Consider the following 14,171-nt stretch of genomic DNA (forward strand, 5'->3'; position numbering starts at 1 on the left):
AAAGGATTAAGAAAAAGCAAATAAAAAAATCAAATAGTTAGAAAAGTATTTTATACCTCTTCCATTTTATAAACAATGATCACAGCTATCAATTATTATTGCCCTAATCAGAGAATATTAAATCATTTATGAGAACATGTTATACCTACCAACCCCAGACATTTCTGGAACACTGGCAGTATATAAGTCCTTTGTAAATTTCGGTTCATTGTCATTGATATCATGGATTTTAATGATGAATTCGGATTCAGGCTCCACTTGTCTTCCAGTCTTCCTGTCTATAGCCTTGGCACGTAGCACATACAAGGATTTTTCTTCTCTGTCTAATTTCTTTGCAGCATGAATATCACCTGTATTTTCATCTATAATGAACAGACTGCCAGCCCCATCTCCCGTTAATATGTATTTTAAATTTCCATCTCCTTTATCTTGGTCAGTGTGTAGCTTCAGGGAAGTAGAAAAAGAAAAAAAAAATCCATAAATATATCTATTGTCATGACAGACCACATCATTCAGCACACATGAATAAGTCTGTTCAAATCTTAACTATAATTGGGGTCAGCAATGGTTATCTTCTTTCTGTCTTGTGGTTGAAAAAAATTACAAAATTCAGACTCTGTCACACTCAAAAATCACTAAGCAAATGGATAAAGCTATGAGGGTATATACATGATAAGAGAGTAGAATTAAACTAAAATGACAGTCAACATGAGATATTGTTCAAGTCAATTCAATAGTCTCCAAAACTTTTCAATAAAGATTAGAAAAATCTGCCACTCTATAGCTTTATAAATGAGTAGATCAAAGATAGACAGACAGAAAACATTTTAGTTGTGTGTGCAAAATAGTCCTTGTTCTTTTATAGACAAATACATATAAGTTTAAGTACTTTCATCAATTTTTAAAGTTCTGATGTAACCATCAACATATTTGTTTAATATTTAATATTTAATATTTAAAAAGGATGTGTTTATATGAGAACTACAAATTAAAAGGAAGAAGCAGAGTAAAGAACATTTGAGTAAAGATCTACCAAAGGATATAGAAAATAGTTAATTTTATACATAATGTTTATACATTAAGAACAATTAATCAATAAGACCAATTAATTAAAAGAAAACAATTATCTAGAATACAAAATTGGGTGGTCTGATGCTTTCTAATTGGAGGAAATACTAGGGACTTTTTAAATCAGGAAGGGAAAAAAAAACCTTGACATCTGAAAAAAAAGTTGTTCTAATTGTCTCTAGTACCAGTATTCAATCAAAGGAATACTGAAACAATAATTGACCAATGTGGGGCCAGTTTTCATATAATATATATATATATATATATATATATATATATATATATATATATATATATATTGAGTTTCATTGATGTAGGAAAACTCCTTATATCAATCTTTGGATCCAACTGGGTTTCTGGTTAAGGTAACTGAGGTCTTCAGTTGAGGATCTCTAAACAGCATATAGAGTCCAAGTTCCCATACATATGAGGGAAAGTTCAAACAATGCAATAAAGGGTTTTTTTTTTATAATTTTACAAGTGAATAAAGTTTTCTCAGAAGACAAAAATTAAATAGATCCACAAATGAATAGAAATTGACTCACAAGACAGAGTTATCAGTGTGGTTGAATGAATGCCACAACTACTTGATATTCTAAGTCCCTCACATATCCTTAATTGATATTCTCAGAAGTTCAAATCTGTTTCCTTAGCCATTTCATCTTTGTCACCAACAATAGAATGTTTCTTTTTTTTCCTCTCTGTCTTTTCTCTATGTCTCTATCTCTCTTTCACTGTCTCTGTTTCTCTCTATAATGTGTACATACAAACACACATCTTCCTATTCTTGCTACTCAAGTGAATGTGTGAGAGTCCAGGAGACCTGAAATTCCTTCATAGGTGCTACCAGTGACTACAAGTATTTCAGAGTTTACTTACACTGGTAGCTGTAGCCACAAGAATGAGGGAATAACCCAGAAGGAATTTAAGTAGATATGAGATAGCTGCAACACTTGGAGGCCAGCAAAGAGCCACACTTAGATGGAATTTTATGATTAATCCATAAAAAGAGAAAAGGACTTCCTGTTATCCCAGGAATTGTAAGTTAACACTTTTGTAACATTTATTTTCTATATGTATTCCTTCCTACTAGCATGCTTATATATTTGAGCTCACTCTTAGGTACAGTATGTTTTCAGGGGGAGAAAGTCTTTTTTTTTCTTTTTTCTTTCTTTTTTTTTTTTTTTTTTTTTTTTTGTAATTACTGTTCTTGCTACATTTTCTAAGTAAATAATCTTTTCTTAAAGGTTATGTTCATGCATAATAAATGGTAACCAAATCAGAAGGGCTCATTAATGACAATCCTAGAATTATGAGGCATTGGTGACATAGAGAATGGAGATTGTTTCTAAAATAAGGAAGACAAGTTTAAATTCAGCTTCAGATATATACCAGTTGAACTGGTAACACTGACTAATCACAATTTCTGACTGCTTCACTTTTCTAATCCATAAAATTTGGATAACACCTATGTCCCAGGGTTATTGTTAGAATAAATGAGAAAATATTTATAAAACATTTAACAAATTTTAAAGTGCTACATAAAAGATAGAAAATAATAATAATAACAAATAATAAATTCTAGTCTCATGAGTTACCTAATATAATCTTGAGGAAAGTAATGATTTTATAGGAACCTCAGTCCATGAGTATAAGTGCAAATGCAAGTTTGTGGGGTTAGTCTAGTAAGAGTGCTTGATATTTGAAGAGGATGTGTTCATATGAGAAGATATACAATCTAATAGAAGGAAGCATAATAAAGAACATTTAAGTGAAGATCAACTAAGAGATATAAGAAAGAAATAATTTTGTTGGAGTGATATTACAGAAAACATTCTTGACAGAATGAGGAATTAACCAAAGCAGTTGGGAAACAACACAGAAACCATATGGAGTATTGCATGGAGGAATACTAGATACTGAATTAGAATAGCCTTGGTTGTCTCTAAACAATTTCAGCATGTCATCCTGAGTCTCAAGAAAATTTTAGGGATTATATAATGAAAAATAATCACTGATATATATTGAGGTAAGAGAAGAGAATGTCTTAACTGGAAATGTCACACAATTGTGAAAGGAAAGGCCTAGATCAGACACTGATGACTGGGTGGAGTTAAATAGAGATTATAAAGATAACAAAGCAGAGGCAGAATTACATAACTATTTAAATCGTATTTGTTTCTGTTTCCTTCACCAAGAAGTTTGATTGATAGAATGAAATGAAAGAAATTAAAATAGTTGAGGAAGTATAAATCTAAGACATACAAGACAATAGAGTTATAAAGGAACATAGCTGTCTAAAATGAACTCAAGTAACTAAAGCCAAAAGACTTGCATCCCTACTAGATGAACTGTTTTCCATACTGAAAGAAGTGCCTATTGATTTCCCTTTCAGTATCTTTGAAAGATGATGGAAAAGGGAAAATGAGCCAAAGTAATAGAAATAAAAGCTGCACTGCTTTGGATTTGTTTATTTAATGTAGAGAATGTTTGTACAAAGAATGAAGACTTGAACTTGGCTTTTTTTTCTTGAGAGCAGTGGGTCAATGTGTGGAGGAAATCTTTAAAATGCTTTCAAAAATATAATTATAAACAACTAGAAAAGGACTCAGTGATTGGAAATAAATAATTGATTTTTCAAGAATCTATCATGTCAGACATAATTTCCTTTATTTGAACAGGATTGTTAGCTGTAAGCATAAGGGGTTTGCTCTAGACATCATGTAAAAAATTTAAGGGAAAACTGTAAAATCTCCAGGAGTTTTGGTTTCTCAATATTTTCTATTTTAAGTTTATGATTTGGATGAAGGTATAGATGCATTCTTACATTTCTTTTTTTTCCCTTTTCATTTATTTGTTTATTTAAAATTTAAATGGAAAATAAGGAAAAAATCATTGTCATACAAATAGTAGAGCATGTGAGATGATTCAAAATATAAAGCAATAAATTTCCATTTCAAGATAGCCTATAAATACCACACATTGTATTCAGAATATATCCATCTTTTCTGTTTTCTTGCAAGTTTTCTTTTGTTCTCGTTTGTGCACTTTTTACTTTATTCTTTTGTCCTCTTTCCCTCACACTAAAGAAGGCTATAATTAAGGATATGTATGTATGCATGCAAGCATGCATGCAAATATATGCATGTATATGAATACATGGAAACATATGCACATACCTATATACATGCATACATTCATTCACACATGCATATACATATATAATCATATGCACACACATATAAATATAAACATAATTTCCTACATTACAATAATCCAACATTATACTATTCAGTTAAACAGTTTAAAACAATATTGATTAATATGGCTGACATACAGAGCAATTTACCTATTTTTCTTTTTGATTAAATCTGTTTTAGCTTTAACTTTCCCTGACATTATAATTACTCTCCCATACTTTTTTTACATCACAAATTCTACTCCTGATTCTTATTTTATGTTTGTGTATATCCTGACTCCCCTACTTTCTACCAGCTACTTTTCCATCGTATTACTTATAGCCCCCCTTAAGATCCCTCCATTATCCATTTTAATCTACCTATCCTTCCAAAAATCCTTCCCTTATCCTCCTTTCTACCTTATCCCTTTTTGTCCCATTTTTATTCATCTATGTATCCATCTTCCTCCTTCTTCTTTTCCTTTACCCTCTTATTTCCTTCCAAATTTAGAAGATTTTTATTCTCTTCTAAATGTATATGTTGTTTTCTCTTAAAACTTGATCTGATGTGAATAGGATTTCTTCTAAAGCTCTCTCCCTTTCCCTCTCCCTGTTCTCTATCCCCTTATTCTCTTATTTCTTTCTGAGTTTAGAAGACTTTTATAACCTTCTATTTTATATGTATTTTTCTTTTTTTTTTCTTTTGAAAACATTTTCTTTACAACATTATCCCTTGCACTCCCTTCTATTCCTACTTTTTGCCTCCCTCCCTCCACCCCCTCCCCCAGATGGCAAGCAGTCCTATACATGTTAAATATGTTACAGTATATCCTAGATACAATATATGTGTGCAGAGTATTTTTCCCTCTTTAACCTATTCTCGATAAGGATAGAGTTTCAAAATTGCCAGGTTTCCAGCCCCATTTAATTCTTCTGCCTCAGTCATTTCTTTTGCAACTTATTTGTGTACAATAATTACCCTTTTTGCCTTTTCCTATATGGTTTTGCTTTTTAAAATCACATTATACTTTGCTCTATTTCACTCTTTTTTGGTGTACTCAATTACAATTTTAGACATACAATTTACATTTTCACATTTAAAAAGTAACTAAATTATTCTTATTGAGTCCCTTGTAAGTAGTCTTTGATCTTGACCTTATAATTGACTTTGATCTTGTATATCAAATTTTCTTTTAAGTTCATGTCTTTTGCAACTGAATCCTGAATGTCTGGCTTTTTTTTTTTTTGAATGTCCACTTTTTTTTATTATTCAGGATTCTTCTTAATTTTGCTGGGTATGATATTTTTAGACAAAATCCCAGTCCTTTTCCTCTTTAATATATAGTATTCTTAGACCTATGGTCTTTTAGTGTAGCCAAGGGTATGTTGTGATTCTTACTGTATTGCTACCATATTTGAATTAATTTTTTCTTGTTATTCATAATACTTTCTACTTGACCTGGAGATTTTGGAATTTGACTACAAATATTCCTGGAGGTTTTCTTCAGATGACCTCCTCTTTCAAATGTTGATTGGTAAATTTTTATTATTTTCTATTTTCCTTTCTTATATTAACACTTCAGGAAATTTGTTTTTATTTCTTTATATTATTGTATCAAAATACTTTAGATCATAATTTTCATGTAGTCTAATAATTCTTATATTTTTGTTTCTTGATCTGTTCTCCAGATCTGTTGATTTACTTATGGGAAGTCTAACATCCTCTTTTCTTTTCTTTTTTTTTTTTTCATTATTTCTTTCTCTTTAATAACTACACTGCATTGTCCCATTTGACAGTCTGAGGGACAGTGAACTGGCCCCTTATTTAAAAAGTTTGAGGACCCCTGTAAGGAAATGGGCTGTCTCAGGAAGTAGTGGATCACCACCTTCAAAAATCATCTAGCAAAATCATAATGATTACTTTTCAGTTATTGAGTAAATTTCTTTTCAGGTATGAATTGTGATTCCATCTCAACTTTTTGTGATTTAAAAAGCTGTCAAATGGGACATTAATTAGATTTACTAAAATTGGCTTAGGATAACACTAGGAGAAATATATAGAAATGGAAAAAAAAGACAAAAATACGTTAATGTAAGGAAACACTTTCTAAGAATTTTTAAGTCATTCTTTTCAATCACATCCAATTCTTTGTGACCTCATTTGGAGTTTTATTGGCAAGGATAGTACAATGGTTTGCCATTTCCTTCTTCAGCAATTCTAAATGGCTAGATTAGGATCATGCAGTTATTGTAAATATCTGAGGCTTGATTTGAACTCATTAAGATAAATCTTCCTGACTCTAGACTTGGTGCCCTATCCACTGCACCATCTAGTTGCCCTCCTGAGAATTAGAGCTAAACCAAAGTGAAAAAAGCTGACTATGGAAGAAATGGGCTTTCATTAACTAGAGATTTTAAAGTGAATGCTGAATGATCACTTGTCAAGTATGTTGTAGAGGTAATTTCTCTTTTGGAACAAGTTGGATTAGATGGCCTCTGAGATCATTTTCAATATAGAATCTTTGATTTTATGACCTTACCTCAATCACAACAATTCTTAAGCAGGAGCAGAATGGGACTTACCTCTAAAATCCCATAAGAGATTTGTTAAGTGTTTCTTGTACAAAAATGACTGCACAATTTCCAACAATTGTTTTCTTCAGACAGACTATTAAATCTTTTTGCTCTAGTGGTAAAGTAAAATTTACTAGTATGAAAAGACTTTTCATCAAGGAGTCCCTAGGTCAAGAAGCCACAGCTATTATGGATCTCCTGTCAACAATATATCTAATAGCATCCCAATGGGTATTTGTGGAGATGTTCTGTCTCTAAAAACCTGAGAGTTAACCTATTATTTCATCAATCATAGCACTGTACTGTGTGAGTAACAAGCTTGATTCATTGCCCTTGACAATAGTGCTTTCTATGATACATATATTTCCCATGATACTATTGTTTCTTAATTAATATTGTTTTGTTTATTGTTGCTTTACCTAACATTCTGCAAATAAGAATTAATTTCATTAAAAGAATTAATTTCTGATGAGAAAATTCCTCAGCTCAAGTCATTCATTCATTTATACATTTCACAAGCACTGATAGAGAGCCTACTCTACTAGGAACAGTGATAGAGACTTTGGAGGGTATAAAGATAAATAAGATCTACTTTCTTCTCAAGGAAATGACAGCTTAGTTCAAGACCAAATTTGCTAAATGCAATGAGAGGAATACGAAGGAGAGATTACATCTTGATAATGGGAGAAAAGAAGAGAATAAATGAGGGACAATTTGAATTGTGATTTGAAAGGTGATTAACATTTTAGCAGATAGAAATAAGAGATAGCCTTCTAAGCTCAGGTAAGGATGTGAGCGAAGTTAAGAGACAAGATTGTAGAATGTTTCTGTAAGAGTATAGCAAGAAAATACTGACATTAAGCACTATAAATATGAATTTTAAAAAGAGAGATTTTAACTAATCCATGTCAACTTCCCTGTTCCTGAACGTAGTTTCTCTATGCCAGAGGTTGTGTTAGGTGTTGAGGATATAAAGAAAATACTGAAACAGTGGCACTCTTCAATTCTTTGTATTATAGTAATATATAAAATATATAGACACACAGAACCATTAACAAGATGCTTTGGGGATGTAAGGAGTGCTGCTACTGGGGAGAGGGGATGGAAGAGAACTAGGTAAGGCTTCAGAGAAGAAATAAAACCCGAGCAGAGCCTTAGATGAACATAATGATTTTTGAGAGGTATCATCAAGAAGAGTGTAAATTTCCTAGGAATGAAAGATTGAAAAAGGAAGAGACAAGACAGTAAAAATAATTGGATTAAAGGTCATAAAGGTCAACTCTGGCAGCTATGCCATTGGAAAGAGGCAAAATTTTGAGTATGAATCATTAAAGAATAAAAAATAAATAAATAAAATCCTGATAAGTAAATGGAAAACTAGAGGAAGCAGGGTTATACGAATTATGTGAAGACACATCATAATAGAGTATATTATTTGAGAACATGAAAGCATATTAACATTCATCTGGAACAACCTGTACATAAAACTGACAAGATTTCACCAGGCCTATCTTTGAAAATTCCATGGAGAAAGAACCCATTACCTCTAGAAACAACACATTTCACTTTTAGACAGCTCTAATTTTAAGGAATTTTAAAAAATAAATATTAAGCCACAGTTTTCTTTTTGTTCCTTCACTGCTCCTGCTTCTGCCACTTTTGGCCAAATGGAATAAAACTAATTCAAAATTCATATGACAGCCCATTAAATACTTAAAAATAGATATCATATCCTTCTGTTTTTAACATTAAACACACCTTTTTTTTTTTTAAACAATCTTTATTTTAGAGGAACTCAAGCCCTTTCGCTATACTGATCATCATCCATTGAACACTTTTTTAATTATTGATTTTATTCTTAAAACATAATTGAACATAATATCTAGATGATCTAATAGTCTAGCTTACATTGCTATACATTATAATTCTCATTCATACTGACTTGGAAATCAACTAAAACCCTTAGATTATTTTTCAAAAAATATATAGCATTTCCAGATTCATTCATTTCATGTTTGTGAATTTTATCCAAGTGCAAGAATTTATTTTTAATCACTATTTATTTTATTTGATAAAACTTAAGCAAAGATCGAAATCAAAGGTTCCAATACACTGGCCACATTCCTGACTTCTGTCCAAACCAGACTAAATTCTATTGATAAAAACAAAGACAAAAGTTTAATATCTTTTAGTTGTATTTAGCATTGTTTATTTCAGCTCATGCAAATTTTACCACTTTTCATGCTATACAATAGCATGGAGGTACAATACATGGAGGTACAATAATGTCAAAAATAGTGAGTGTTCAAATAAGATAAAGATATGGAGGGACTTTGTATTTAACAATTGGGAGATTATTTGTAACTTTAGGAAACAAAACAAAACAGCAGGGGTGTTAGAATCCTTGTTATAAGGAATGGAGATGGCAGTGGGTGCTGAGGAAACAAATTGTTTCTTGGCATTGGCTGTGAAAAGATGAACAAATATGAGAAGAGAGATTGAAGGAATTGATGAGACTTCCTTATAGTTACATACAATAGTACATAAGAATCCTCCTAGAAAACAAATCTTATAAAATACTTCCCTTTACCAAGATCTAATTAGTTGTAAAGTTCTCTCATTCAAACTGTGCAAAACTTTTTATGTCCATATTCTCCTCTACAATACCTCTGTAACCTTCATAGCTCAGAATTGAATCTCTTTTCATTTGGTCTTTTATAATTGCTTCCTAAATGCTTTTTTGCCTATATTTTATTGCCAGTTCAATTTATTCCCCATATAGCTGCTAGAGTAATCTTCCTAATGTACCATTTTGATTATGCCTCTCCTCTAATTAAGAAAAGAAAAATCCCATAGCTTTCCATTAACTTCTAAACACCATTTTCAGTGCTGACTCTTAGTTTGTAAGAACCAGCACAAGATTTGCTGAAGAGGTAAGACTAAAGTCAGTAATTCTAGGTTTATGCATTTGTTTCCACTGTTTCCTATTCCTATTCCACTATTTCCAATATTTCCTATATGCACATATATACATGTTAATTTTCATTATTTGGGAGTTAAGGTCATTTCTTCTGTAATTTTTGGTTAACTGAAAGCCTGTCTTCTATTAATATTAATATCACTTGACCAAAACCATTCTCTTGGGATGTGAATATTTACTTAATGTCTTAAACATTCCTGAGATAAAAAGCCAAAAGAATATCTTTAATTGTCCCTGATTTCTTGGTAACATGTATGTCTCCCTGCCTTGATAAAAGTATTTTTGAACCCTCTAAATTCAGTTTAATCTGTAATGTGATTTACTTTACACACACATATACATACATACACATATATACATATGTATTAATAAAAGAAATTATATTTATATGTCCATTTTTTCCAATGAATACTTCTAATGTTCAATTAAACACTATAATCCATGAACCCAGCTTTTTGTTAAGAGAGTTAAAAACAACAACAACAAAAAAAAAACATTTTTTAAAAAATATTTTTACAAGTCTTGCTTTATAATACTAAGTTTAAGTTCCCCATGTTTCTGGCATGTGTATTGCACTTTATTTTTCTATGATCAGCTTTAAAATGAATCACACTTATCATCAAAGATCCTATTATTTCTACTTTAATAACTTTTTAACTTGTTGGTTTGGATGTTTTTATATAAAATATTCCATCACTGTATTCCAGGCATTTAAATTCACTGTCCTAAATTTATGCCTGGAATGCTTACAATGGCATTTTTACACTATAACTTTCATAAAGTTCCAATTAAAATTCTATAACAAGCCCCTCCCTCTCTGCTTTAATTCTTATACTTTTTCTTAGTTGTTACCTTCAGTTTTTCTATGAAGATCTTGTTTGTATAAAATCAGTTTCATGTTGCCTCATTCCATTAGATTCAAACTCCATAAAAGCAGGGATCGTTTTTTATCTTTCTTTGTATCCCCAGTACTTACTACAGCATCTTATGAGGCACTTAACAAATACTTGGCACCTTGCTATTGACTAGTCTGAATGAAAACTTGTTACTTCCTCTGACTTTAGACCAATAATATTAACTTGAAAATGCAAGAAAATAATTTATGAACTCTATTGTTTTGGACAAGCAGTGAGTACCAATATTTCTATGTCCAAGTCAGACATTGAAATGTTTTCTGAAATCTTCATTCTTTTCTCTAAATGATAGATAACACATTTTCATAACAATATCATTCTTATTTCTCCCTCTATTGATTTTCATATAAATTATTTCTACCGTATTTTGGATCTCTGGCTCCTAGGTATGCTTAAATGATTATATCTATTTAAAATTATGCCTTCCCTGTTTTTCATTTTTTCTTTTTTTTTTCTATTTCTGTATAAGTAATACCCTTCTATAATTATATATCACACATGGGTATGAGCACATGAAATCTCACTGATACCTCTGACTTTGAATTTGTCTTCCTTTAGAAGCTTGAGTATATGGTAATGGAGGTGGAGAAAAGTAAAGAAGCTGCTTGAGCTTTCCTAGTTTCCCTTGAAAAATCACATGAAACCAAGCCTCTCTGATAGAATAAAACCATCCTCCAACTCAAGATAGATTGGAAGGACTTCAAAAAAGGTCAGTCTAATTTGGGTGAAAAGGGTGTGCAGCCCAGTGGGGAATAGACTATGACAAAGTTGACGAGAAGATCTTAATCACAGCAAATCAGCAATTGAGATCCTCAATTCTGGCTCAACAGAGGAGGAAATTAGTGGGGCAGCACCCAGAAATAGCTCAGAAAGCAAACTCTGGGAAACCAGGCTATTTTCTGGAAAAAGCAGTCAAGATAATTCCTGTAAACACAAGGGGCCCTTATGCTCAAAGCCAACGCTCAGAGCTGCACAGGAAGCTTGGAACAGTATGATCTTTACCCAAGGAACAGAGTCAGAGAAATACCAAAATTAAAGGAAAGAAAATGAGCAAGAAACAGAAAATAATCTTGACCATAAAAAACTACTTTTGTGACAGGACAGAACAAAATATAAACTCAGACTAAAACAGGACACACACAGAAAAAATTACAAAGAGTGAGATAAATTGGTCACAAGTCCAAAAAGGCTTCTTGGAAATGCTCATAAAAAACTTCATAAGGCAAATGAGAGAGGTAAAAGAAAAAATGAGGGGAAAAAATGAGAGATATGCATGAGAGAGTCAACAATTTGGAAAGGGAAGAAAAAAATTCTGAAGATTACTCCTTAAAAAGTAGAATAAATGAAATGGAAAAAGAGATACAAAAGATAACTGAAGAAAATCACACAATAAAAACTAGAACAGAGAAAATGGAAGCTAATGACTTTGCGAGACAGCAAGAATCAGACAAAGAAACAAAAAAGAATGAAAAAAAATGAAGAAAATGTGAAATATCTCATTGGCAAAGCAACTGACTTGGAAAAGGGATCCAGAAGAAACAATTTAAAAATTATTGGTCTACCTGAAAACCATGATCAAAAAAAGAGCCTGAATAGCATTCTACAAAAAAGTCATTAAGGAACATTACCCCAATATTAAAGAAACAGAGATGGAAATACAGATGGAAAGAATCCCTTGATCACCTCTGGAAAGAGACCCTATAAGAAAAACTCCAAGGAACATTGTTGCAAAATTGCAAACCTATAATCCCAAAGAAAAGAGCTGCCAGACAAAAATAATTCAAATATCAAGGAGCAACAGTTAGGATTATGTAGGAGCTGATAGCTTCCACAATAAACGATTGAAGGGCCTGGAATAGATGACACACCTAGGTTACAATCAAAAATTAACTTCATGCCAAAACTCAACATCATCTTTCAGAGGAGGAGTTGGAGCATCAATGAAATAAGAGAATTTCAATCATTTCTATTAAAAAAAAAAAAAACAGAACTAAACAGGTAACTTAATTTCCAAACACAGGACTTAAGAGAATCATAAAAAGTAAACTGGGAAAAATATTTAAAGGTTTAACTGTTCATATACCTAGTAACTATAGTTACTATATGAACTATAAAACTATAGTTCATATACCTGTAACTCTTTCAAACTGTATCTGTCACTGGGGCAAAGGGAAGCATCATATGGCCTGAGAATGTGATTGTGAATGGTCCCTGATGTGATGACATAATTAAAAAGACATTAAGGAGTAGGAAAAAGTCTGTACTTGAAAAAGAGAAAAGAGGAGTTGTAATGGTTCAACTAGTTCCCATGAAGAGATGCAAAAGCCCTATTACAATTGAAGGAAAGAAGGGATGAGGATGAACATTGTTGGAAGACTGATCTCATCAATTTTGAATTTAACAGGGAATAATTTAATCATTCAAGTGGGTATAGAAATTTATCTAACCCTTCAAATAAGTAGGAGGAGAAAAAGGAAAAGAAAAGGGAAGAACAGGATGGAAGAGAGGGCAGAAACATTAGGGAAAAGTAAGAGAAGAAAGGAAGTATTGATAGAAGATAAGGTTGTGAGTGAGATTGGAAAAAAAAAAACACACAACTAAGGACAGGGTGGAAAGAGAGAACAAAAGCATATACAGAAGAAAAAATAGGATAGAGGGAAATTTAGAGGTGATAATCATAATTGTTAAAGTAAATACAAAGAATGCTCACATAAAATATCAGCATATGGCAGAGTGGAATCCTATAATATGTTGTTTACAAGAAACATATTTGACACAGAGAGACACATAGCAAGTAAAAGTAAACAGGTGGAACAGAATTTATTATGCTTCATTTGAAGTAAAAAAAAAAATGGGGTAGCAATTCTGATCTCAGATAAAGCAAAAGTAAAAATAGATTTTATTAAAAAAAAAGATAAGGAAAGAAAGTTCATCTTGGTAAAGGTACTGTAAATAATGAAGTAATACTGATATTAAATGTGTATGCACCATGTGGTAGAGCAGGCTAATTCCTAGAGAAGATTTTAAGTCAGGTATAGTAAGAATTAGATAGCAAAACTATTCTGTGGAGAGTCTCCACATTTCCTTCTCAGAATCAAAGAAATCTAACCATAAAACAAATAAAAAAAGCTAGGGAGGTTAATAGGATTCTAAAAAAAAAAAAAAAAAAAAAAAAAAAACTAGATATGATAAACCTCTGTAGAAAACTGAATAGATAATGAAAATAATACATCTTTTTCTCAGCAGTACTTGGCACCTTCACAAAAATTGACCAAATGTTAGGGCATAAAAATATCACAACTAAATGCAAAAAGCCAGAAATAGTAAATGACACCTTTTTAGATCACAATGTAATAAAAATAATACTCATTAAAGGACCAGAGAAAGATAGACTAAAAATTAGTTAGAAATTAAATAATCTACATCTAAAATATGAGTGGATCTAAAATATGAATCA

The 14,171-nt window shown here is 31.5% G+C and overlaps 1 protein-coding gene across 1 annotated transcript in view; it reads right to left on the reverse strand.

Annotated features, from left to right (window-relative positions):
• Positions 1 to 542, reverse strand: part of CDH9 (cadherin 9) — a 68,580-nt gene extending 68,038 nt beyond the window's left edge. The window contains exon 1 of the mRNA XM_031946144.1: positions 150 to 542. Within this exon, the coding sequence (XP_031802004.1) occupies positions 150 to 162 (13 nt within the window). The 5' untranslated portion in view covers positions 163 to 542. The remainder of the gene's footprint in view (positions 1 to 149) is intronic.
• Positions 543 to 14,171: the final 13,629 nt, after the last annotated feature.

The sequence above is a fragment of the Sarcophilus harrisii genome, chromosome 1 (genome assembly GCF_902635505.1).
Source record: "Sarcophilus harrisii chromosome 1, mSarHar1.11, whole genome shotgun sequence".
Taxonomy (NCBI): Eukaryota; Metazoa; Chordata; class Mammalia; order Dasyuromorphia; family Dasyuridae; genus Sarcophilus; species Sarcophilus harrisii.